This window comes from Cebus imitator, unplaced genomic scaffold (genome assembly GCF_001604975.1).
Source record: "Cebus imitator isolate Cc_AM_T3 unplaced genomic scaffold, Cebus_imitator-1.0 Scaffold233, whole genome shotgun sequence".
In the NCBI taxonomy this organism is placed as follows: domain Eukaryota; kingdom Metazoa; phylum Chordata; class Mammalia; order Primates; family Cebidae; genus Cebus; species Cebus imitator.
The window spans coordinates 2,008,574-2,036,460 of record NW_016107548.1 but is presented as its reverse complement, the minus strand read 5'-3'; the positions used below and the strand labels follow the sequence as shown (position 1 = coordinate 2,036,460).

Sequence of the window (27,887 nt, the reverse complement as noted above, 5' to 3'; positions counted from 1 at the left end):
ATCACCTGAGGTCAGGAGTTGGAGACCAGCCTGGCTAACATGGTGAAACCCCATTTCTACTAAAAGTACAAAAGTTAGCAGGACGTGGTGGCAGGCATCTGTAATCCCAGCTACTTGGGAGGCTGAGGCAGGAGAATTCCTTGAACCTGGGAGGTAAAGGTTGCAGTGAGCTAGATCGCACCACTGCCCTCCAGCCTGGGCAACAGAGCAAGATTCCTTCTGAAAATCTCCTACCGAGCATAGAAAGAATTAGCTACATACAATGAAAGAACAGTGTGTGTTTTGGGGGATCATAAGTTAACACTAACTTACAAGATGTTATAAAGCACCATGAAAATGTAGAAAATATTAAGTATCACCGTTCCAACTTTTAAAAATTTTCCCATAGCATATCTCACTATTTGTATTATTTATTTATTAAATATTAATCAAAATCAAGTAAACAACTTTAAGAGGCGTTTGTATGATGGTTAAAGAATATTAATTAGGTAACCAAAATAGGATAAGGTAAAATATTTGCCTATAAAATGAATAAAAAGAAAATACACAGAAACAAGCCAGCTCTTTAAACATGTGTTAACAGTCCTACCTGATCATTTCTGGTTTGGAGGCAAAGCCTATAAATTTGTGTATCCCTGTGGTCATTCTGTGTTCTGGACTGTGTTCTGAAAACCAGGGCTGTGCTATGATTTTGTCCTGTAGATCCATACATAAATGGACTCATTCAGTAAAAATGTATTGTACTACTACTCTGTACCTTGAAGGTACTGTGATAGTTCCCAAGGTTAAAATAATAAATACTGATCTCATCTTCAAGAGGCTTATAGCATCTCAGGGGAGAAAGGTACATAAAATTAACAACTGCTTTACAATAAGTGCTAGAGTTGATGCTTCACAAAGCACCATGAGATCATAAAGAAAGACGTAGCTAACTCCACTCTGGAGGACCAGAGGAGTCTTCACAAAGGAGCTGATGGTCAAGGTAGGTCAAATTATTTACTGCTTTGTGGGATACTGAGAAATCTTTAAACATGGATTTCACAAAATCTGCAGTTTTATAGGGACTACAGACTCACCAACAAAAGCCGATTTGCCTTCTAATGTGTCTGATGTGCACTAAAACCTAAACGTGTATAATCAAAACAGACTGCAAACAACAACACCGTATTACACAGGAGCACTGTTTCAGAGTTCCAGCCAGGAGGGACACAAGCATATATCCCCCAAGAGGCTATGGAATTGGTGACAGCCCTGTCCCCTGACTCTGCTAGTTCAAAACCAGGTTTGGGGGATCAAAGAGAGGTGATGTCCTAGTTGGAAGCCAAAAAGTTGAAGTTTCTGATCTTTAGATCTTATAATCTCTTGAGAAGATATCTGATTTGGGAACACTACAAATTTGTTTTTGAGTAAGGAAGGCAATTTGTGTGTGTCTGAGTCCCACATGAACATGCACAGGCACTAAAAGAGCACTACTTCAGGCTTGAGAAATACAGAGTGAACACAACACATGAAAGTTGCTATCATGGAGTTTACAATCTATAGTGTCAGGAGACAATCAACAAAAAGAAGAAAAAAATATAGTGCTGTGGAAAAATGTAGCAGGAAGACTCAATAAACAGATGTCACTTACACCATTACCTGTCAAAGGTGAGGGGATGTACCATGTAGACATCTAGGGAAAAGATAGTTCAAAGCAAGAGAGAACAAGTTTAAGAGGCAACAATGTTGCCAGGACATGGTGCAGAATAGGGTAACAGGAGGATACCAAGAATGAAGTCAGAGAGGCCTGGGGTAGATTGTGTAGGACCTTGCTAGCCACTAGAAAGAGTTCTGCTTTCACTCTGAGTGAGATGGGAAGCCACTGAAAGGTTCTGAGCAGAGGGAGTGACATGAAATGACATTTTAAAACCCTCACAATGGCCACTGCATTAACAATGCGGATGGGGGAATAGGAGCAAAAATAGAAGCAGGAAAGCCCTTAGGTTAGTGCAGTAATCCAGCTAAGAGATGATAGTGAGTTGGTGTCAATGCAAAAATTGCCAATCATCCTGCCCAAGTTTACATAACTAGCAAGTGATGGAACCAGGTTTGACCCACAGCCAGAGATCAGTCACTGCTGGACATGCTCTTAAAAATGTTCCTATGAATAAAATCAGGAGGCAAATATTAAAGTCCTCACTTTGAAAAAGTTATTAGAAGGCATTTTTTTTAGAAGCTGAGGTGGGAGGATCATTTGAGGTCAGGAGTTCAAGACCAGCCTTGGCAATGTAGTGAGAATCCCAGCTCTACAAAAAATTAAAAGATAAAAATTGCCAGATATGGTGGTACATATCTGTAGCTACTCAAGAGGCTGAGGCAGCTGAATTGCTTGAGCCCAGGAGTTAGAGGTTATAGTGAGCTATCATTGTTCCACTGTACTCCAGCGTGGACTACAAAAATTTATCAGAGCTGTGGCTCATGCCTATAATCCCAGCACTTTGGGAGGCTGAGGCAAGTGAATCACAAGGTCAGGAGTTCAAGACCAGCCTGGCCAATATGGTGAAAACTCGTCTCTACTAAAAATACAAAAGAATTAGCCTTGCATGGTGGCATATGCCTGTAATCCCAGCTACTTGGGAGGCTGGGGCAGGAGAATTGCTTGAACCCAGGAGGCGGAGGTTTCAGTGAGCCAAGTTCCCACCACTGCACTCCAGCCTGGACAGTGAGAGAGAGAGACACTCTGTCTTTAAAAAAAAAAAAAGTAAGTTTATTTCACCTTGCCACTTGCTCATTAAACTGAGAAGTCTCTGGACTCTCGTGGTAATATGCTGCTCTCCTGTCTGTATATATTTTTTAAAAGGCTAAAAAATGTTCAGCTAGATTGGATACAGGATGTAAGAGAAACAGAAGTCAAAGATGACTACAAGATTTTCTATCTGGAGAATAAAAGGTGTTATTAATTGTAACGGGGAAGGCAAGTTTTGCAGGGAAAATCATAAGCTAAGTTTTCGTGATCAAACAAGACAGGTGAAGAAGGAGGTAACTATTATGTACATAAGCAGAGGTGACAAGTAGGCAATTAACATAGGAGTCTGGAGTCCAGGTAGGGGTACGGTCCATTCCTAGTGCCCCTGGTGCACTGATTGCTAAATATTTTGATTGTCACAAGCTGTTAAAATAAACATTTTGAATATTACTTTCGCTAATTTATATTAACTGCACTGCAGATTCCAATTTCTCCTGTTTAATACATGGTGTACTAAAAGCACTTTAAAAAACACTTTGATCATGTAATTCCTTTGCCCAAAGGTCTTTAGTAACTCCCTATGGCCTATAAGGTCAACATTTCTTTATCTGAAATTAAAATATTTTATGATTTTATCCGAATCACCTTTAGAAATACCACATGGACCCCACTATAGTTAAACTGGACTTGTCAGAATCTTTCATACTTCGGTTTGCCCAGTTCTGTTCTGTTTCTTACATTGCTCCCTGTACAGCATTTATATCTCAGCTTTCATTCTCTACCAAAATCCTATCTACCCTTCAAGGCCCAACAGAAACTCTGACTCTTTCCTTAGCTGTTAAAGCTGAGAATGAGCACTTTCTCCTCTGAATTCTTACAGGCCTTATTGTCTCTACCATTTATTTCCTGGTTTTCATTTACTGTTTAGTTTTTCAAATATATAGATTGACACACACACGTACCTATGTGTGTGTACATTTCATCATAAGCAGGGACTTTTGCTTTTGTTTTCTTTTGGAGCCCACACAATGTCTAGTACATAGTGAGTGATGCATAAATTGTGGGTTGCCCTTTCCTTTTGTCATATTATTTGTTCCTTAAATAATTAGATTTATGGTCCTATCTTTAGAGCCAAATTATTATTACCATCTAAGCTCAGATAGCAACCATAGGAGGACACTATTACCATCCCACTGTATAGATGTGGAGATTGAGCCTTAGAGACCTTAAGCATCTTAGATATTTAGATAACCAAAGTCACAAGCAGTAAGTGATAGAGACACGATGTGAATCCAGATGATCTAATTCTAGAGCTTTCCCATTTACAGAGCACATACACTTAAAAATTCATGCAAATAGATTCAGGAAGCAAATAAAGTTTTTCAACTCCCACTCTAAAAGGATATAAAAGGAAAAAACCACGTTTCTTTTACCTGCCAAAGCATGCCTCCAAGAATTTATAGAAATGTGATCCTCTCTTCTTGGACTAATTTTGATATAATTATTGTCCACCAGAATGATGGTTACAGACCAGTGACTGGTAGTCCTCATTTCTTTATCATATTTCTCTCTGTTAATTTTAATTTTCTTTCCTCTATATAATATTTTAGTGACTTCAGAAATACTCTTCACAATAGCCTTGGAAACATAGAGTGATACCTCTGTTTCTCTGAAAGTAATTTCAGCTAGTGAGACTTGTCATGAAACAAAGCTTAACTAAAATCCAGACTCTTAAAATATATGGCATAATGTGAGAGGGATGGAGGTGAAGTGAAGAGAGCATATGTAACAGAAAAGACCCATTTCATTCTTAGGGATGGGCTACTGGAAGTCTCATTTTTCTGAAACCAAACTTGTGGTTCTTCAGAAGAGTTATTATTTATTCATAAATAACCACGTGTCTTTCTCGAGCTAATAGAAAATCTGTTTGCTGTTTATCTGCATAGCAGAAGAGGCAAATAATTGTAATGAAAGATGCAAAGGCATAGAATTTCCATTTAATAGAAGCCATCACACCTAACAATGTATGTGCATCAGGGATACTTTACAGAGGTTACTCAAAAGGTGCAATGCTAAGGATGGTATTTCCTGCCAAGAAAATGTTCTTCTGACCCACTTTTCTAGGTCAATGTTACCATATCCACTAGGTTATTACTACCAAATACGAAGTTAAGGCTGAAGGGAACCTTAAACTATATAAAACTACAGTGTGTGTATGTGCCTGGTATGTTTCAGAAGAAAAATATTTTTATGATAAAGTTTTTTCTTTCATTTTCTGATGAGCAGATTTTAGTGCTGATAAAGTGTCAGTTCAGGAAATTGCTGCTTCTATACCGTAAGGTCAGATCTTATGTGAGTTATAACTTTTACTTTCAGTACTCTGAATGAACAATTTGATTCCCATTTGTATTTTTGGATTTTGCTTTAAGGCAGTGTCCCTCCCTTTCACTCAAGTATAGTCCTTGTTTTGCAAAACAAGAAACTAGAAGAAGGTGAACGCACACACACGCACATACACACACACACACTAGCAAAAAGTTCATCAATTTGGTATATCATTATATAGATATTCATCCATTTATTCATGTAGCAAAGTGTGTTGAATGCCTGCTGTGTGCCTGACAGCTCAGTGCCTGGGTACTGTGGACACAGAGATGAGCCAAGGAACATGGAAATATGTAATTGTAATGCATGCTGAAGTGCCCTTCTTAGCTGATTAGAGAAGGCCAAGAGAAGGTCAGAAGGAAAGAGAAGCATTAATTGTAGGTTTTCCTGGGCACAAGGTTGGATGGAGGGCCCAGAGAGGAGACATCTGAGGGGTTAAGAACAGCAGGCACAGGGATGAGGGGCATAGAACCATATCACTGACTTCAGGAAAGGGAGGTTGGTCAGGATGGCTGGAGCACAGGGGAGAGTTAGAGAGTAGGGGGAGATATTCAGGAGAAACTGGAGGGCCAAATATTGAACACTCAATCATTCCCTTTTGAAGAACTGGAATTTTAGGCTTTATCATATATATATGTGGATATCTCATAGGCAGGTCTAATGAAGTTAAATGATTGACTGCATTTTTTTTTTCTCTTTTTAGTTACACATTCTTTCCTTTTTTGTATCCCTCGCCTCTTTTTTGCTCCAAGTCCAAAATGAAGTCTTCTGTTCCATCCGGGTCCATTTATGTAGCTCCAAGTATCTACCATTTCCACGCTTTTATCTGTACTACCCAGTAGTGTTCCATTACCTCAAGGCCCCTAAAATGACAGCAGTCAACGAATTAACACTAAACTATTTCTCCAAAAGATTTCATTTCAAATGAGTCATGGAGACAATCTAGACTTGATCATTAGAAAAAAAGAGTCTTAAATTTGAAAGGCAAGTTTAACCTTTCTGCCAATATAGAAGATTAGATTTGCAAATAATGCCCATTTTTCTTTACAATGAATTATTTTCCCTTTTCTTTCCATAAGCATTAGTGGCACTTACAGAATTATATATGACTCATTAAATTCTACCAAGTTGTACTCACATTTACAAGGCACTGCCAGAAAATCTTGCCTTTAGGGAAACCGAGCTGTCAAAAAGTCAACAGTTACCTAATTGCTCTGGGAAATACAATGAATTTATAGCAGTTAGGCTACTGAGGAAAGAGTTGGATTGCCCAGGCTTTCTGTGGTGGAGAACTTCCTCCTCCAGTGGGAGAAACTGCCAGTAAAGGAAGAAAGATGATTTACATACCATAGTAAGTCTAATCTGCCCAAGGTCTTAGTCACAGCCTGCCTATTTGAGACATCCTGGGAAATCCCTATTTGGAAGAGAAGAAAAGTTAAAATCACAGTTGCTGTGCTTATCACTTTATTCTGCGTAATTCATATCCACAGTCACTTCTGTTCATTTTTAATGCAAATCTATTGCTATTATTTTCTCTTATGAGTTAATGGTGATGTGTGGTTTTTGAATTTTGTGTATTTGCTTTCACCCTAAAATATATCATAAGATACTTATTTTTCCCATTTTTCTTTCTGCTTTCCAAGACTCCAGGAAAAACAGTTTCCACGGCACATTTTGTACAGAACACATCTAGAATGATTGCTGCAGAAAGTTCTACGAAGCATGAAGAGGTAAGAATATACTTCTAGATGAGCTGATCACATCTAGCATCGACAGCATTTCTAGTCGTTAATTAATTGTGCATTTCTTAGTAAAAGCAGAAATGGCAAGCTTGCTTTCTTTAGCTAAGATTTGCTGTATATTTTTAACCAATATGATTTAACATAGAAAAAAATATCTAAGTAACTGGTACATCTCCTTTAACCCCACTGGACTTAAATTCCTTTCAGCCTTCCAGTTCTGTGCGTTCCTTATTTTGTTCTTGATTTAGAGGTATTTGGCTCTATATAAAATCTAAGAAAGAATACTATATTGGTGTGGTTAGAAATAGAACATATTGTAGCAATAGAGTATCTGTAGTAACATTTTAATTTATTTACAACTGGTACCATAGATTTTGTTCAGCAACAGAGACTACTATTAATTGAATGAATGAATTCAAATATTTTCTAAGTTTTATTTTAGAGATAGCCAAGATATAATGGGAAACTAAGTGGAACCTCCTGTTCATTTAGGTTTTTTAGTAGTGTCAGACTTTGAATACATTGGTAAGGATGTTATCACAGAGAAAGAAGTGCCCAGATGCTCTGAACACAAACTCTACTTTAAAGAGAATAATTATAGAAAATTATTTATAGGAAATAACTGTTCTGCAAGCAACTCTTACTAGAAACAATGGCTGAAAATCTCTGTAGTTACTGCAAATCAGATGCCTTCATTAGAAACTGCAAAGCAAAGCAAATACAAATGAAAAGGTCCCCCAAACCTTTGTATTTGATTAATTTTGCTTTATTCTATAGAAACCTGAGACACATGAACTATGGAAAAATATTGATTAATGTCCAGAGAAAGCTCTGGTGATACATTTGTGACTTACATGCCATTTCTATTCACTATGTTTTCTATCTTTCCTCCCTCTTATCCTCCCCTACTTATGATTGAACATTACTTACGAATTTCAAAAACTAGTACTCCTGCAATTGCAAATAGATTCTCTTGCAGATTTGGTATCTAGCTTTTCAATAATTTTTATTTATAAAAGAAAAATCAAGGATGAAATGTATTATAATTTTCTTCCAGAGAAAATTATTTATGGGGCAAACAAAAAGCACATTGTCTCATTGTTCCACATCTGGGTTACCAGAAGGTAGGGACATACAAATGCTTGCCGATCACAGACTTGTCTACATCACAAACAGAGAGGAGCCACTTTTGAGGACCCATAATTTATTCCCTAAAATGGGAATGTATTGAACTTTAATATGAATCATGATTACCTAGGAAATGTATTAGAAATAGAGGCGCCCTGACTGCTCTTCTAGAAATTCTAATCCACGGCTCAGGATGCTTTGTTTAGCAAGCTTAACAGTGACTTTGATGTGCTCTTGTGGTAAGAACTACTGTTCTAAAATCCAGTCTCACTGTGCTCCTAATTTGCTGATGACCTCAAGATGCACTAAGCAGGGTTGGGTCACAGCATTTTCCAGATCAAAGGCACTTAATAGTCTGTTCTAATCCAGAATGGGTCCAGTTTCTTGCAAGTCTTCCCAAAAAAAAATAGAAGGTCCAGTTACAGGCCCCAACATACTTGACACTTGGGTTTCCATGTCACTCTTGATGCTCAGCCACACCAGCTTCTTGAGGTCAAGAGCAAATGTAATCATTCAGAGTTTATTGACCCACAGAAAACTGATTCTTTTAAAATGTAGTCTAATTATAACATGTGGGTAACCCCCCGTATAGGTACCAAGGAAGGAGAGCTAAACAGAATCCTGGCACAATTAGTGCCTGAAGAATATCTCAATTTATAGTGTTACTACTCCATTATTTCCTTTATATAATCATATATTAGTTCATAGAATGAGTGCCTAAAGAATATCTTACCACTCAGTTATTTTCATACATATATATATATATATCTTAGTTTATAATCGGAGGAATGCCTAGAGTAGACATGGTACAGAGCAAGAATTAAGGAATAAGCAGCTTATAGTCGGAGGAATGTCTGGAGTAGACACAGTGCCGAGCATAATTTAAGGGAAAAACAGTTATACCAGGACAAGAATCCATAGCCCAGGCGGCAGCGTTCAGTATGGTAAAGACACCCGCTGTATGTCAGACTTGGGGCAAGAACCACTCCTGATAAAGGAGTTGTAGGACCTTGCTCCAGTTCTTGTGGAAGGCTGCCCTCAGACCAGCAATCTCTCGGGCATCCGAGGGCTCAAAACCCCTCCGGATAATCACACCTTGGTGACTATGAACTTTATCAGCTCTTGTTACTGTGCTGGCTCAAAAAGCATCCTCCTGTAGAACTCATTGGAAGCTGCCAGGAGGTGGTGGTAGACCCTGACAGCTCTGTCACTGCTGTGTGACTTAAGCATCCTCCTATACATCTTCTTAGGAGTAGCATGCCCATAGGTAGAGGTATTGCACACTGCACCCTCTTCACTGCACACGGCCCACCTCCATGCCTCGGTGACCTAACGGGGCTGGACCCCTTGCTGTGCACTGTCAACCTCCTATCCTAGGTGACCTAAAGGGCGTGGACCCCTTGTTTTATTGCTCACAACTCTATCACTAACCTTAAAGATGACTTCACTCACTACCCTGCCCCCTAACCTATACCTGGTAAATACAGACACTTCTGGACATTCGGGGCCTCGCCTGTCTCTGCTTATAGGTGGTGTGGCACTCCTGAGCCCAGCTGTGTTTTCCTTGTACTTCTATGCCCTGTCTCTTTATTTCTCATCCTGCGCCTCAGCACAGCATAAGGGACACCCCACAACCCTGTGGGGCACTTAGCCCTACAATAACATAAGTCTAAATAAGAAGAAGCTAAGAAAAAAAAGAACAACATTTATGCTTACATAAAATATCATCAAACTATAAAATGCTGAAACATAAGTAAACAGAGAAAATATAGAAAATACCGTTTTGTAAATAATTTCTAATGAAGAAAGTTTCTTGGAATCCCATGAAGATTGCAAAAGAAAGGTTTCCTGTACATATTTCTGGCAAAGACCAACATATTTTAAAAATATTTTTCAATTGTTTATGAATAGCTTTAAACAATTAAGTGCTCTACAATAACTATTAAGCCTGAAACTGATTACAGATTTAGTAACTACCCTCATCACCAAATTCATTGTGTTACTTATATGACTCTGATATGAGATAGTAATAGGACTATTGAATTATTATAGAGGAGCCCGTCCTTCATTAAAGTAAATGTTGTTCTTAGTTGATTTAGGCAGACAGCAGACAGCTTCCATAGCTTTTGTGTTATCTTTAAATGAATACTCTCACTCCTGGAAAAAAAAAATGAAAAGAATGGTGGTAAACTTTTCACTATGCCAGTAATTTATTAATAATCTAAACTTGAAATCTAGTGACTTTATTCCAGGAGCTGGCCAAAATCACACAGTACCAGATAATCTATGCCCACCTCTATAACATTCTCATGTCATGGTCATTGAAGTAGTTAACTTCGTTTAGTTTTAGAATCAGCTAGCTGCATTTTAGCTGTATGTGTTTGTCTCTATTCTTGATGATTCTGTCATTCCTCTGACTTTTGCTGGGTCTACTTTTCAGAATATTACTCACATACATGTTCATGGGCACAGCTACCAAAATGACTTTTTTGAAATTTTTACCATAAAAATATCTAAAATGTATCCATGGAAATTACCTGATTTCTGAATTGTCCTTTTTTAAGAAATTATTAAAATCCAAATTCATAAAATGTTAATCTCTGACTTACCCATAATAGTATATAGATATATTTATAATTTATTAAAGAATTATTTTGGTAACTAGTTTACATAAACGATTCTAAAACATAATATGAAGCTGATTCATCAACCAGTCACTAAGAAGGACATAGGGTGTGAGGATTATTACTGCTAGAATCAGGTATTTTTATAAATCACAACAGAGAGTTGGCCAAATGCATGGGGTTTGTGAGGAACAGTACTTCTGTTTATTTTGTAAGTAGTTTCGTTTCCATTTTCTTTTCTTTTTGTTTTTGCTTTTTTGTTTTTCTTTTAAGTGTGCTGAATCATCAACAAGAAAGAACTTGACAAATTCTCTTGAACAAAAGATAAGGCGTTTGGAAAAACAGAGAAAAGAGGTAACTAGAAATATTCCCTAAAGCCATACATGGCATAGATTAATGCTAAGGATAAAATAATGTATTATCTTCTGCCTTTTATTTTTTGTTATCAGGTCACAGTATTTATCTTTGAGATACTGGACTGCACTATTTTGAAAGCAAATGCTTTTTTCTTATTCACCTGTATGTCTCATACTTGGTGTCTCAGTATCTGTGCAGTGATGAATGAAAAATGACAAAGTCATAAGTCTGATAATATAACTCTTATTTTCTCAAAACTTAGCTGTGTCCTCCACACAGATCAAGTGACTTTATCCCCTTTATCCTTTATGCCTTGCAACTTGATACAACTTGAAACTCAAGGTTTCTTGAGTTACTTGAAAAGTCTTTAAGTATAGATGATTTAGGTGCTATGACTTCATGAATTGGGTGTCCAAACACATGGGAGTTAAGAACATTATCATAAATAAAGTTTCAACAATGTTCCTGGGAATTAATGGGTATTATTTTGAGTTTCATTTTTCTGAGCTTAATTAATGCTAGAATCTCTTTACTCTTTTTGACATTGGAAGTAGTGAAAAGTATAACAATTTTAGCACTGCATGTATTGTCAATTTTGTAATTTTTTTTTTTTTTTTGAGACAATGTTGCTCTGTCACCCAGGCTGGAGTGCAGTGGCCCGATCTCAGCTCACTGCAGCCTCTGCCTCTGGGGTTCAAGTGATTCTTGTGCCTCAGCCTCCCAGGTAGCTGGGATTACAAACAAGCATGCACAAGCATGCCTAACTAATGTTTGTATTTTTAGTAGAGACAAGGTTTTGCCATTTTGGCCAGGCTGGTCTCGTACTCCTGTCCTCAAGCGATCTGCCCACGTCAGCCTCCCAAAGTGCTGAGATTACAGGAGTTAGCCACCACGCCCAGCCTGTAATTCCTTTTTTAATTCATTCTATATATTACACTTTTCATGTTCTCTTCTATGGTGACTTCTACCTTCTTTGATACTGTGAAGAATATTGTGACCTTCTGGAAAATTACTGAACTATGGCAGAGTAATATTATTGTCATATACAAATGGGAATCCCTAAAATGCCAACAGAGCAACTCCCTTGATATAATAATATTATACAGTCTCATACTAAATAATGACATGTATTTCCAGTTGTAAGAGTTACCTACGAACTGCCAGTCTAGATTCAGCAGTTTGCTTTTTAATTAGGAGAAAGTCTTGCTATTTATTTTAGTCATTGTGACTATCTTCTCAGTGTCTGTTCCACATCGGCAAGTGTTGGAATTTCTCTTAATGTGGAAAATTTCAAACTTCCCCAACAAAAAGCTAACCACAGATCATAGCATTTCTTCTACTTCTAAATAGCAGATAGTTTTAAGATCTTTAAATTAGTCTTATGGCAAAATTATAATTCTTGAAAATCTAAATTTTCAAAATTGTGATACTATTTGTTGAGTATTATAAATCGTGTTAATCTTTTAAAGCACATTATTGTATGAAAATCATTATCAGTTATTGGAGTCTAGGCTTTGTTAACATGAATTCTGCTTTAAAAGAGCTGGAAAAAATATTTCATTATAATCAGTGTAAGCACATAGAAAAATATGAAAAACTTTGGGAAAAGAACTTTCATGCATTAATAAATCTTACAGAAAATCCTCAATACTTACAAATTTTTATCAGATTGTGGTTGGATTAGACAAAATGTAAATTCAAATAACTAAGAAAAGTTAAAAGTTACTGATAAACTGTTCAGCTGACTTGTCAAGATATACCTAAGACTTACTAGTTCTTCTTTTCTTTTCTTTTCTTTTTTGAGACTGAGTCTTGCTCTGTCACTCAGGATGGGTTGCAGTGTCGTGATATTGGCTCACTGCAACGTCTGCCTCTCATGTCAAGCGATTCTCCGGGCTCAGCCTCTTGAGTAGCTAGAACTATAGGCGACTGCCACCATGCCCAACTAATTTTTGTATTTTTAGTGGAGATGGGGGGTTTCACCATGTTGGGCAGACTGGTCTCAAACTCCTGACCTCAAGCGATCTGCCTGCCTTGGCCTCCCAAAGTGCTGGGATTACAGGTGTGAGCTACTACACCCAGCTAATAGTTTTTCATATACAAACCAGTTATGAAAAGGTGAGAGTGTGTTCAATTTAATCATGCCGGCCCAATCAGACCTTGGTGAGAAAAAAAACGTCTTCATCCTTGGCTTCTAAAATTTTAATAAGCTCAAAAACTAATTTCTTTTTGGGCAGATTTCCAAATGGGCAGAAATTCTTTGTTGATTCACCAAATTTTAATAATTTCAGCTCCTGGAAGTTAACCAGCAATGGGATCAGCAATTTAGAAGTATGAAAGAGTTATACGAAAGAAAGGTAAATCCTCTCTATTTGGTATTTTCTTTAAATCCATTATCTTAGTGGGGCGAAGTGTGTGAAGAGTTTCATTGATGTCAGCTACAAACAGCTTTGTGGGTAGCAAACTGTTGGAAATGACGGGGAGGGTGCTGAGTGTAGTATTGGCCTCGTGCCACTGAAGATTAATGAACGGTGTCAGTGAGTTGTCTTGAACATAGCTAAAGAAAGGTGCAAAAATAGCTCCCAGTGAGTTCTCAGCACATTTATCCCAGCTCATAGAGTATCCCAGCCTTACCTTTGTTACTAGAAGCTATAAAAACACAAGGTTATATGTGAGGTGAGAAATGATTCAAAGTCCATGCTGTTTATGCCAGGTTAGCCCTAATTCTTTAATTAGATAGCATGAGCTATTTTCCACAAATAAAGAAGCAAAGGGTGGTAACAGTGAAAGTGTGAAAGAAACTGGGCAATCCTCTCTTCAATCTAAAGCACATTTGCTCTCAAGAAGCTTTAGTGAGAAAGGAGCTTTTGGAAGAAACACTACTTTAATACATAAAAGACAATTTAGAATTTAAAATTATTCTATCATCAAAAAGAGACAAAAAGAGAAAGTAAATTCCTCTAAATAATTCAGTGTTAAGAAACTTGACCATAAGTGTTATAATATAGCAGCATTGTTCCTTTCCTCCTCATTTTGTTACCCAGAAGCATTGAATTTAGAAGGTGCAAGATAAAGTTCCCCTTGCAGCAGCCGATGGTCAGGCAGCCTTGCAGTATTCCTGCTGGGGCAATCCGGGTCTCTAAATGTTAAAGAAGATGATCCCAGAGAGAATGCTTACACTGCTTTCCGGAAGGCTTGCAGGTGTATGAAGACAGGGTGTTAATGATGGCTATAATCCCCATCTGGGAAGAAGTCCCCATCTCTAAGATTCTCCCTCTGGACTATGGTCACTCTGAGGACCTGTCGCTCTGTCGTCAGAGTGATTTGACACCTAGTGGAAGGTCAATTGCTGCAAATTACTGATAAATTAAAGGCCATGTCTGGTGTTTTTTTTTTTTTTTTTTTTTTTTTTTTTCCTGGTGTAGGCATATTCTACCTAACCTGCTGCCCCTCACTACCTTTTCCAGACCAGGTCAGGCTCACCTGGAGAGTTGAGACTAGGCCAACAAACCTAGAGAACCCCCTGGGTGTGGTCTAAGTCTTTAATTCCCTCTGAAGTAGGGGTGGTTTGAAGAAAAGAAGGAAGAGCTGGAGGCTGTTTTGATGCAAGGCCAAGCTCCCTTTTAAATGCGAATATCCCTATCTGCGTTAGGGACGGTGGGAAGTAAAACCTCTCCTTAGGGGACGTCCTGGAGAGGTGCATTTCCGTTCAAAGTGCATGGCCTGGGAATAAATCCAGGGGCGTGTGAACTTCAGAGAAAGTGTCTGCAGCTCTCCGTGAACGACCTCCTCAGGTAGCAGAGCTGAAGACGAAAGTGGACGCCGCAGAAAGATTCCTCAGCACGCGGGAGAAGGAGCGACTTCAGAGGCAGAGAGAGGACGACAGACAGCGCGACTTGACCCGGGACCGGCTGCGGCGGGAGGAGGTGGGCGGAGCCCGGGTCCTCGCGCCCTGGGGATCTGAGTAAAAGCTGGGGACGAGCTTTGGGGGATGAGGAGAGGGGTTGGTTTCCTGTAGAAAACCTACCGTTTTATTAAAAACAACTCACTACTGAGCAACGACCGATGTGCAAGGGTGTACGGGTTACGCAAGTCCCCCAGAGCCATGAACCAGGGTCACTTCTCCAGAATAAGAAGGAAGGAGATTCTCTGCTGGCTTCCTCCTGGGTTGCATAAATAGGCAGACAGTCATTCGCCAGGCCCTTCTAGGAAGGAGGAAACTGATCCACAGATTTGCTAAAATCGCTAGAGCATTTCAGCCTAAGAGAAAATTATTCTTTTTCTTTTGCTTTTATTCGTTATTTATTATTTTCATTAGTAGTGTTCATAATGATAATATGGCAATACCTTGTATTTGTGCGGTAGCTTTCCAGCTTACAGAGAGATTTACATAGGAGGTTTTACTTCTGTGACCATAAATGTATGACATTTTTAAAAGCCTTCATCCTCATTATCTCATTTAACATTCTCAGCCCACCTGTGAGCAAAATAGTGTTTTTGCTCTATTAAAGATGAGAAAGCTGAGATGCAAACAAATTGATTTGCCAACGTTGGTAAAAAGAATCTTGAACCCAGCCTCCAGATTCTAAAGCTCCATGAATCCCTTGTTGAGAACTGGATGGTGACAATTGAGATGACAGTTTTTACTAAAGAGCACTCTTTTTCTTCCTGCTTTTACTTTCCATTGTTGGACTTTATGGATATTATAGAATATGGGAGGAAACCTTAAACTCTAATGGCCTCTTGTTATTTTAGGTATAGTAAGAAAAAACAAAAAGTGTTAGACTCTGAGGGGAAGTCTTATCGCTGATACCATGAGGCATTGACTATATATATATATATATATTTGAGACAGAGTTTCGCTCTTGTTACCCAAGCTGGAGTGCAGTGGCGCGATCTCGGCTCACCACAACCTCCGCCTCCCGGGTTCAGGCAATTCTCCTGCTTCAGCCTCCTGAGTAGCTGGGATTACAGGCACGCACCACCATTCCCAGCTAATTTCTTGTATTTTTAGTAGAGACGGGGTTTCACCATGTTGACCAGGATAGTTTCGATCTCTTGACCTCGTGATCTACCCGCCTCGGCCTCCCAAAGTGCTGGGATTACAGGCGTGAGCCACCGCGCCAGGCGCAGCACTGACAGTATTTTAACACATGTACAAATTTTAAGGTAACGTCTAAAATCACCGCAGACAATGCCAGTCCAGGTTTTCCTACCTTGCTAGAATGTCTTTGTCACAGTGAGTCAGGAAAACAGAGTTTAGCAACACTCCCTTTCTGCCATGTAGCTGTCATTTCCTTTTCCAGTTACACCCTACCCAGGAATCTGAGCAATTTTTCTCTCATACAGTTGAGACCGTTTTCTCATTGGGAATAATTTTCTCCTAAATTATGCTACATTAGAAAGTAATTGGTTTATTTTCTAAGTATATAGGTTCTTTCCATTTAAATAAAAGCATGTAGAAATATTTTCCCTTTTAAGTAAAGTAAATTACCTAAAGTGGATTTCTTAAATTTAATAATTGTATTGGGAAATATTACTTACTTAACACACTTTAACACATATATTAGCTATTTTTGCATCTTGAGTTACCTATTTTCTGCAATATTTATTTTACCAAGTTAAAGTCTCAATATCATTAAGAATCCAATTTACTTCACAAAAAGTTTACTATTTATTACACAAAATTAAAAGAGAGGATATACTGTCTCAGTCTAGAGCCTGTTGGTGTTTAAGCAGCTAACCTTCAGTTGGTTAAAACTCTGCACTTCTGGATGATATCTAAAACATGCAGGAATGATGGCAGTTGGATTAGTTGATTTCTACCTTTTAAAAATGATAATTACAACAATATAGTGCTCTAAATAATGATCTGTAGTGGAGGGTGTTATTTGCCTAAAAATTATTCCCTTTTCCCTCTTTCTAATACGAAATGATACAGGACTGAGTTTTGAGATATTTAGTATTGTTTACCTACAATGACAGTTTTTTCTTTTTAAGATTTTCAGCTATTTTTCTTAATCACTTATCCATCACCTAGTAACAGTACATAGGAACTTGCTTATCCTGCAGACCCATTTATTTGACATTTAAAGTAAGAATTAGAAATTTTGATTTTTTTTTTTTGTCCTAGGGTCACAAAACCTAAGATAGATCCTGATAAAAGTAAGATTCCTTCAATCCTCATCCTAGCCTCCATCCAAAGAATATTGCTCAAATGAAACATTAAGTTAAAATATTGCAAGTTCTGTTTTTATTGTATTTCAGAAGGGTGACTCCTCAATCTGCCTGCAAAGGTTGATATGTCAGGATTCATACGATATCATCTTATTCGACTTGTACTGATTTTGATTTTCTTTTCTCGGTCTTTACTTCAGAAGGAAAAGGAACACCTAAATGAAGAATTACATGAATTGAAGAAAGAGAATAAGCTTTTAAAGGAAAATAATGCTCTTGCGAACAAGGAGAAGGAGCATTATGAATGTGAAATAAAACGCCTCAATAAGGTATCAGGCAGGTCAAACAAGGGAGATGAAAATGAGAAGTCCCTGTATAAAACATTCTTACTGAGAGTCACAACAAAAATCTAGGCTGCATTGTGGGTCCCAGCCTTGGAGGCTTGCACAAGAAATTATCCTTGATTTTATAAATCACTCCTAGCTGCCCCTTTCAGCCATACTTGGCTAAGGAGGCTGTAGGAAATTTATGTCCCTACAAAGATTCATCATGAAAAAGAGAAATGAGGAGGAATTATAGAGACAGCAAGAAATTTTCTTAGGTCGAAGAACCACATAAAGCAAGTGGGTGTTTGTGAACAATAACGTATCTCTTGGTCAACCGCAAAAGCTTCCTCAGGAAACAAACTGCTCTTTAAAATGATCACTGTGGAATTGGGTGTGAAGCACACTCTAAGGAAGCATGCTAAATGCCGAATCCAAGGCTGAGATGGTAGCTTTCTCAAGTGCAAGCCTAAAACCTACCTTTCAGGTCAGGAGAAGAAGGGTGTGTGTGTGTGTGTGTGTGTGTGTGTGTGTGTGTGTGTGTGTGTGTGTGTGGTTTTATGGACTAGTTGCTTCATATTCTGGAGGAAGGGGTCACTAACTATTTCAGGAAAAATAAGCCTATACTGTTGACTTTTCCAAGAGCCAACCGATATGTGGAACATGGTTGAGTTGAGATATGCATCTCTCAACTAAAAGCAACAGAAATTGTCTTCTGAAACAAGAGTAAGTGATTGGACTTGAAACAGGTGCTCAACTCTTGTATTTTGGACCACATGCTTATGGTTGGAGTTAACTAGTGTTCAGAGATGTCATTTAAAGAGTCTCAAAGTATTAAGTATGTGCCTGCATATTTGATAGAATGCGTTGCAAATGTGATTCTGTAGTAGATCTATTTGTAGGACAAGTTATTCTTCAGGAGAAAATGGGAAGGTGAGGATAAACTTCACAAACAATATGATTTATCCTCTGAAGAGAAAAACCATGCTCAGACATACAAATGCAGCGCAAAATCTATTGTTTCCCTTTTTTTCTCTGCCAGAAAATGTTGCACAAACGCATTAGAGGAACTATGAATAACTGAGAATATATTTAAAATCCCTCCCATTATTGATGCCATATTGCAGGTTTTCTTACGTTATCTAGTTCATTTCCCTAAATGTAGACACAAAGATATAAACCTTGTAGATGTTAGAACAGCCAAAACTCTGTATTTTTGCTCATATCAATGTGCACTCTTCATGTTTGTGTATCTGTATTTATAGTTCACAGAAAATTATTTAAAGTTAGAAAAATATAATTTTTTCATAATTCTGGAGATTATACAATTTAATAATTCTATATAAAAATTTATATTTTTAAATTTTATAATTTTATAATTATAAAATCTCAATGAGAAAAAATCATTTGAGTAAAATCAGATCTTTATACAAATGTCACCTCTCAAAGACAACTTTTCTGGCTATCCTAATTAAAATTATATACTATAAAACTGGTGTTTCCTGCTTTAACTTTTCCTTGGAATTTATTATTATCGAATATATATTTAATGTCTAACTTTTATGACCTTATTTGTTTTCTAGCTACTAATCTTTGTTGTAAGCTCCATGAGGGTGGGATTTTCATGCCAACTCCCCCATTAGGCATGAGAGGCACAGTGTCCAGGCCTATAGGACTCTTTGGGGCTCATATGTGTGTTTATGTTTAATTTCCCTTAAACTTAGAAGAAAAAATAAACTTTTGGGTTGAAACACATTTTCATATTTTATGCATCCATTTTTATAACAGTACATTTGTAAAATATCATTTTAACATGTAGTTTTAGAGAGTGAGGTACTCAGGCAATGTCATACTGAGTTTTTTCTGTTTTGTTCACTGCTGTACCTTGAGTACCTAGAATAGAACCTTGCTCAGAGTAAGTTCTTAAATATTCACTGAATGAGTGAATGGATGAATTGATGAATTTAATTAGCTAGTATATAATATGTTTGGTAGCCAATTCTGGACCAGGATTCATGCTTTAACAGGCATAATACATTACTTGTGGGTAGTGAGGAAAAAAAAAAACAAAATGATGCTTAAAGCCAGAAAAGATTTCATCCCATATATATACCTTAAGCTGTCCCTTAAAAGTATAAAGTGATGAATTATGAAAGTAGATATTTGTCTTATTTAACATGGGTATTGGCACCTAATAAAATGTAAGATATTATTCTTCTTCTATACTACAATGAATATTTTTCTTTTCCTTCTGACCATTGTGATAAATAGAAGTTACTCCAAATGTTGATATTGGTGGATAATTGTGCACACCATCCATCCCAATATGGAATCCAGGGCCTACCCTCTATCTACAAGTTGAATGCCTGCTGTCCCATTTACTCAGCAAAAATTTGTAATATGTCAGCTTAGTAATTAACACACTGTTTTCAGAAGTTCACACAATTATGTGTACTCAATTCAATTTATTTGCTTTGAAGAAAATACCTAGGGGTTTTGTTTTTATCAGGCTCCTGAAGGGAAGCCAGATGTTTAACCAGAGTGAAAACAATTGCCTAAGGCTATTCAGCCTGTGCCACCCGTGGGCAAAATTGATTTGTCTGACATCTCGGTAGATCTGTTTAGTATATCTGTACTAATCGTAAATATTCTAGAATATGTTATAGGTGTTTTACAGGTTATATGTTATACGTGTTTTACAGGAAACCCCAAAATGGAATAAGTGTCTATTAGACTCATCTTTCATTTATGACTCATTTCCAAAATGTCTAGGATCCTGAATAGTATGAAAAGTAGATTAGAAAATTCAAATAACAAGATCTACAAAAGTGGTCTATCCCTAGGTGTAGGATAAGGAACCAGCATATTCAATTGCCATAATCCATTTGGCTCACCCCACACTAGATTCTCTCTACTACTATTCACAAATTGAAAAAAAAAATTGAACTATTCTGACACTTCCTAGAGATTAACACAAATTCTCACAAACCATAAATTATTAAACTACTTTTGTTATTTCTTTAAATTCTTCCTTCTTACAACTTCCTGAAAAAAAAAAAAAAAGATATTTCTAACAGGATAAACAGTATGTGTATAATTCGAAGACATTCTATTAGGAAATTCCCAGTCTGTCCATGTACTCAAAACCACACATTTGCCTTTCTTTATCTACCTTTATGACCATATTAGTAATGCAGTGCAGTAAGTTACCATTAGTATCATCAAATGGACACTGTTGAAGTTACTAAAAAATACAGAAGTAAATTCTTCTTAGATCTCTGAAAAAGAACCTTTTCTATTTGTACAGAGGACTCTTGATAATGAGCAAGTAGTCATATTGTGGTGGCTGAGGCCACACCAAGGTGAGAAGTGTTCTGTCACAATATTTGGAAGTCATTTTTATTGAACTCATCATGAACAAAAGGTCTTCAAAATTGAGGCAATGTCTTTCGTACATTACCAAACATAATGTCGTGATATGACCATCATGAGGTAATGACAGAGGATGATAATCTTTCTGGTGAATATAGGTATTACTTCTTTCTTTTCTCTCCTCATGCCATGCTAAAACCATGAACTTATACTGGATGTCAGGAAAGTGGGGCACTCTCTTCACTCAGTAGTGAGTTAATGAACGTTTTAACAGAAAATAAATAGGACTGTGGCTAGGCCAGGGCAGAAGAGCAGCACAACAGAGCTAACAGATAGTGAATCTGCATGGACTCTCATTTCTGTGGATGTCCCTCTCTCCTGTTGGGGTTATGCCATCGTTGTATAGCAAAATATAACTCAAAACATCACATGGGACTAGCAGCACCAGCTTCTGAGAAATGCAAATTCTCAAACCATACCCTCCATCCTCCTGATTCATAATCTCTGGGGATCAGTACCAAGGGATGGGCATGTTTGCTACCTCTGAAGCTCCCTAATGCCTGATGATCATTGATAGGGTATATATCTGATTGAAGCAGATAATCTGGAGAAAGTCTATAGATATGAATTTTGTTTTCACAGTTGGTTGCGTGAAAGAGAGTCCAACATAAAAGCCTAAATAATAACGAGGATTGAATAACATAAGCATCATCATGGAGAAAAGACAGAGATACCAGAAAAAATATATATATGAGAAAATCAGAAAAAAGAAAGTTACTCGGTTATGCAAACAGCATTAAACATGAAATGCTTCTTTGTGGGTGCATTTGAGATGACTGCAACAATTACAAAAGAATTCATTTCATGTGGTAAAGCTTATATCAACAGTGTATTTATCTTATAACATAGGCTCTTCAGGATGCCTTGAATATCAAGTGTTCATTTTCCAAGGACTGTTTGAGGAAGTCTCAGGTGGAATTCTGCCATGAGGAGATGATAACAGAAATGGAAGTTCTGAAGCAGCAGGTGAGCAGCTGGAAGTGTCATGGTCCTGTGGAGAGCATACTGCCCATTGTTTATGCTTCTTTGGGCATTTTTAGATGTCTTGCTGCTAGAAATATGTCAAAGGTTTCTGCACTTATTTTAATTAGAATTATCTAATTTTCAAGCTTGATAGAAAGAATATAGATCAGCTAGTTTCGTCCCACTTTTTAGAACATAGAGAACTGATTTTCAGATGAATTAAATGGCTTACCCACGTTCACACAGTTAAAAGAGAGGCATACCAATTAACCTTTGAGTGAGGTTCTATTAGCACTGGGGCTAGTTTCATGTAGACATGATTTATTTTAAGAACGCTATTAATACCAATTCTGGACCTTTTCAGAAAATGGTAGCAACTGAGTGGTGAAAAGCCTCTGGGCCTTTGTACAATAAGAGTAGTTTTTTTGTTTCTGTTCTTGTTTATTTTTATTTATTTTTGAGATGGAGTCTTGCGCTGTCACCAGGCTGGAGTGCAGTGTTGCGATCTCGGCTCACTGTAACCTCCATTCATCTCCTGGGTTCAAGCAATTCTCCTGCCTCAGCCTTCCCAGTAGCTGGGACTACAGGCGTGTACCGCCTTGTCCAGCTAACTTTTATATTTTTAGTAGAGACGGGGTTTCACCATCCTGGTCAGGATGGCCAGGATGGTCTCTTGACCTTGTGACCCATGCATCTTGGCCTCCCAAAGTGCTTGGATTACAGTTGTGAGCCACCACACCTGGCCAATAAGAGCAGTTTTAAAGAGAATACTTTGAACTGATTATAATCACAAAGAGCGAGGTCTGCTCAGCTAGTCCTGTGTATGGATGGCATCACTTAGCAATTCACTGATGCACAACAGCATTTTCCTCTCCACTCACTTAACGTCACTCACTATTGCCAAGCAGACAGCGAGAGTAAGGATGCCCTTTTTACAACTTCTTCATGCATCTATTGGCAGCATAGGGCTTCGGAGATACAGCACTGCTTAAACTACTTTTGTCTAATTTAATCAATCTGCTGGAATTCACTTAGCTGAAGGGCCAGCCAGGCATATCATGTCTCTTTTTATGTTAGAGGTTAAATAAACTAATGTAGAGAAAAATCTGGAATGGTTCATGGCAATAATGATAAATATAGGATACATAAAGGAATCTCAATCCCTGAGGCACACACTGTCAGTAACATATTAGAATTGGGAGAGAGGGTGTCATAGAACAAAGGGCTGGAAAGCATTATTTTTCTGATGTCCCTGGGTATGATTTGCTGACTGTTTTGCTCTGAGCAAGTACTAATTACAACATGGAAAAATTGAGCAATTGTGTTATTGTTGTTTATTGTTAATATTTCATATGAAGTATCCTGTGAATAGATCTAAAAATTTTATAGCATTTGATCGTGAAGTTGGACTTCCTCTTCTGTCAATTTTACTTGAGTAATCTGCTTCATTACATTCAGGATAAAATGCATAGCTGAAAAATAAACCCATGAAGAGAACGAGGGTAATATGCACACTATTAAAACCCTGTCAAATTCTCAGCCCCTAAAGTACTGTTGGTGCTAGCCAGGATTTCTTCAGAAGACAAAGTACTGCTTATGTTCAAACACTAGACATCTTTGGAACTCGCATATAAGGTACACCACATGCAAGAGTCACTTTTACACACACAGTTTATAGTAATGGTTTGGTTCATATTTGTTACAGTGACAGGTATTCCTTTTTCATAATCCCTGTGGGAAGACCAAAATCCTTCTCCGTAGTTTTGTAGTGTCTCTACTGCTGACTTTCTCCATCAATAGTTTAACTGTGCACCTTTATAATCAGGCACCCACAATCGTTACATCACCAAGTGCCACGTGAAACACTAAAAGGGTTTAAATGCACAAAGAAATTGAGTTAGAATCTTGGCCCCTACCTGACTAAAGTGATGATGCTGCCAGTGTTTAATTCTAATCTGATGGGTTCCTCCCACTTAAAATGCCTCTGGTAATTGTTTACAGAGCATTAGTTTAACTGTCTCTGGAACTGAATGTCAGTTCTCAACCAAAAAGATCATCAAAATATCAGTGTGGCAGGATGTAGTTTCCTTTTAATGTTTCTGGTGAATAAAGCCATAAAAATGTAATACGTATATCTGCATATGTGTAATGTCTATACAAAATGTTTAATTTCTTCCCTTGCACATTTTGTTCTATTGCTGTCGACTTAGAACAATAAAATTGATAAACCTCTAGTTAAAATATGTTGCACTGATAGTGATGAAAGTGTAATGTGTTTTAGTTTTAATAGATAAAAATCCGACTACTAGGTTCCAATATAAGTAATAATTTAAATCGGTCTTAGAGGAATGTTTTTGCTTCATTCTCTAAGTTTTATTTGTTTTCATAGCCTTATATGCCAGTCTCCTAGCCATCAGTCAACACTGTCTGTTAAAAACAATAGCAATAATTAAACCTGTTTTGTTTTTAGTTTGGTCACTTTTCTGGAATATTTGGAGTGCCTCTCAAGAGGTGTTCCACTCAAATATTACTATCATTTATGATATTCACCCAAAATAACTTATAAAGGTAAAATTTGTGAATGCCTTTTAACAATCATGCTTTGCTTTCCACATACATAAGAGTTTCATTTCTATTTTGCATTCAACGTATAATGTATGTCTGGAAACTTGGGTATGTCAGTACGTTGTGGCATCACCTAACAGCTATTGTCAGTAAATTGTCTTTTAGATGTGCAAGTAGTACTCATACATCAAAGCTTTTGTGTTCAGGTTGGATGGCTTGCTGAAAAACAGTGACACTGAACACTAGTTGGGAGAGTTCTTTACAATAATGGAGTAGGCAGAGGAATAATGAGTGATGAGATTCTTTCAAAATACACATGTTGTTACTTTACTGCTGAATTCCTGATACAGGCTCAAGGAGGAAAAAGTTGAGAACTGCTGCTATAAACAAAGTGAAAGGTAGAATTACAGTCACATACATTTCTCCAACCCATCGTGAAAGATATATTCGTGAATAGAGGGTAGGAATGCCTCAAATTTTTGGAAAGGTCCATAAAGCACCTTTTCTGAAGTCATTTAGATGGCTTAAGAGAAAAGGAAGCTAACAGTAACAGCAAGTTAATTTTTCTTAGGTGCAAATATACGAAGAAGACTTCAAAAAGGAACGATCAGATCGAGAGAGACTTAATCAAGAGAAAGAGGAGCTCCAGCAAATTAATGAAACTTCCCAATCCCAGCTGAACAGGCTGAATTCCCAGGTACAAGTCAAAACAAAATAATCTTTGCCAGCATGTTGTATTTTTTTTTTTCATTTAAAAAATTCAAGACTTTTTGACTCCTGTTAATTGACATTGAATTTTTTTGAAAGGTCAGCACCTGGGATGAAGTCATATTTAAACAATCTTGTAAAGAGATGAAAATGACTGGAAATTTCTTTTGACTTAAGTATATTAAGGAATTACCCAAGAAATTGGATTCCAAAGTCTTTTATAAAATACAATCCTTTTGATCTTTTTCTCGTAATATTTATCTTGTTAGCATGGGATTTGAACTACCTAGTACTCAAATAAAGTGCAGTAGTTTTAAAAATTCTTGTCATTTTCTTTGAAGGGCTATGTTGGAATGTTCCTGTCTGCCAAAAACATACAGATTTCTAAATGTCACTTACATGTGAGACAGAGGATTTTTTTTGAGTGGTTCCCAGATGTAATGTAACTGGAGTACTTTCAAGGAAGCCAGATAATGGTCACCAGTTAATTAAAATAGAATATATTAAATGTAAGCATACTAAATGTAATTGAATATATTAAAGTAGACTCAGGAAGTTGCCACAACGGGTAAATAGTGATGTTAATGAAGGAAAATGTAGCTCACATAATTTTGCCTTAAAAAACAAAACAAACTGCAACATTTATTGATCTTATAAAATACCGCATTGCTTTTTTTTTTTTTTTTGAGAGAGAGAGAATCTTGCTCTGTCTCCCAGGCTGGAGTACAGTAGTGTGATCTCGGTTCATTGCAACCTCTGCCTCCTGGGTTCAATCGATTCTCCTGACTTAGCCTCCCGAGCATCTGGGACTACAGGCACATGCCACCATACCCAGCTAATTTTTGTATTTTTAGTAGAAACATGATTTCACCATATAGACCAGGCTGGTCTCGAACTCCTAACCTCGTGATCCACCCACCTCTGCCTCCCAAAGTGCTAAGAGTACAGGCGTGAGCCACTGCAGCTGGGCAATGCTTTTAAATAAATAGGAAATTGTTATGGGAATGCTGTGGCAGCTCTTAGCTTCAAGATACTTAGTCATAGAAAAAAAATTTAAACAGTTATTCATCATTTTCTTCCACAAACATAGTGGATCGTATTAAATTTTATTTTATCTCTGATTTTTAAAGATTAACTTGAAATTGCTAATTTTATATGAAAAAAATTATTTTGTAGAACCATTTTCTCTGTAAGAAACTAGAAAAAACAAAATAGTAGCAAGCAAATCAAATAATTTTATGAAAGTAATTCAGGCAACTTAACAAAAAATTCGTACAATAGGTAAGACAATATTCTGATTAATCTTGGTTTTAAAAAAAAAGTTCTTTTCATTTTATTTGTTATATGCCCAGCTACCCTAGTTTTTTAAGTTGTCACTGTACAAATTGTTTTACTTGCTGCCAGCAAAATAGCAAGTAAAACAATTTTAATTTTAAAACAATTTTTTAAAAATAAAAAATTATTTTATATATGATAAATTATATATAACTAAATAATTTTATTTATTCTACCATATTAAGATTGGTAATAGATTAGCAATGTCCTTGCCTTTGCAGAAATTTTAGTCTGATCAGGAACATATATCTTTCTATTTAATGTTATATACTATGATCTACAAGTTCTTTCTTGTGTCACCTGTAAAGTTGATTGGTATCAACAAAATAAATGCATTTTTTAAATATAGTATGGTGTAATTGTGCCTATAGCCTAAAGGATAATCTTAATAATATCTAAAGTGACAGCTTAAAACTATGAAATTTTTTCTTTAAAATAATGAAAGCCCAATCATTTTCTCTAAAGTCTCATTTATTCAGTAGGAGAATGATAGAATTCACTCAGAGATGTAGTAGATGGCTTGATGATCTATATTAAATGTACTAACAGCAGATTAAATGCTATGATATTTAAAAAAGAACTCACATTACCTTAGTTGAATATATTATTTGTTGTTCAAGTGGACTTTTAAAGAAATTTTTAGGTTAAATCATTCTGTCATGAGTTGCTTTCTTACCAGAATGTATTCATTCTCTCACTGAGGATGTGTTAAGCCAGTGACAATGGTAAAATAAGTAATGTGGTAAAGTGAAAGATACTTAGGGTACTTAGAAATAGGAGGAATTCAGGGGAAAAAGACTTGGTGTTGCTGTCTGCTCTAATACCCCATTGGTGGTAACCTTGAACAACTTATTTAACTTTACTATGCTTCCCTTTCTTCGTCTGTAAAATGACAAAGTTGAACTAGATGATCTCTAAAATGTTTCTTACTACTCTAAAACCTCTCTCTAAATAAGTTATCTAATCTCTTTTAGTATACCTGCCTGTAAAATATAGATAATGAAATTTACCTTATGACATCACAAAGTTTTTCTCAATGTTAAGTGAAAAAAAGAAAAAAGCAGGCCAGGCATGGTGGCTCACATTTGTAATCCCAGCATTTTGGGAGGCCGAGGCAGGCGGATCACCTGAGGTCAAGAGTCAAGACCAGCCTGGCCAACATAGTGAAAACTTGTCTCTACTAAAAATAAAAAAATTAGTCTGGCATGGTGGCAGGCACCTGTAATCTCAGCTACTCAGGAGGCTGAGGCAAGAGAATCACTTGAACCTGGCAGGAGGAGGTTGTAGTGAGTCAAGATTGGGCTACTGCACTCCAGCGTGGGTGACAGAGCAGGATTCTGTCTCAAAAGAAAAGAAAAGAAGAAACAGAAAACCTTTTAAAAGACATTTAGCTCAAGTCAAGTCATGGCTCAGAGGTATTTTA

At 37.0% G+C, this 27,887-nt stretch overlaps 1 protein-coding gene across 3 annotated transcripts in view; it reads left to right on the top strand.

Annotated features, from left to right (window-relative positions):
- Window positions 1-27,887, top strand: part of TNIP3 (TNFAIP3 interacting protein 3) — a 109,901-nt gene that overhangs the window by 67,522 nt on the left and 14,492 nt on the right. For 2 of the 3 annotated variants that reach the window (XM_037727506.1, XM_037727507.1), the window contains exons 4-10: window positions 6,754-6,840; window positions 10,878-10,958; window positions 13,253-13,318; window positions 14,756-14,887; window positions 17,339-17,467; window positions 21,743-21,859; window positions 24,993-25,118. In XM_037727506.1, coding sequence (XP_037583434.1) covers window positions 6,754-6,840; window positions 10,878-10,958; window positions 13,253-13,318; window positions 14,756-14,887; window positions 17,339-17,467; window positions 21,743-21,859; window positions 24,993-25,118 — 738 coding nt within the window. Of the gene's footprint in view, window positions 1-6,576; window positions 6,841-10,877; window positions 10,959-13,252; window positions 13,319-14,755; window positions 14,888-17,338; window positions 17,468-21,742; window positions 21,860-24,992; window positions 25,119-27,887 lie in introns of those variants that run through there. The other variant, XM_017497579.2, reaches the window with a different exon arrangement.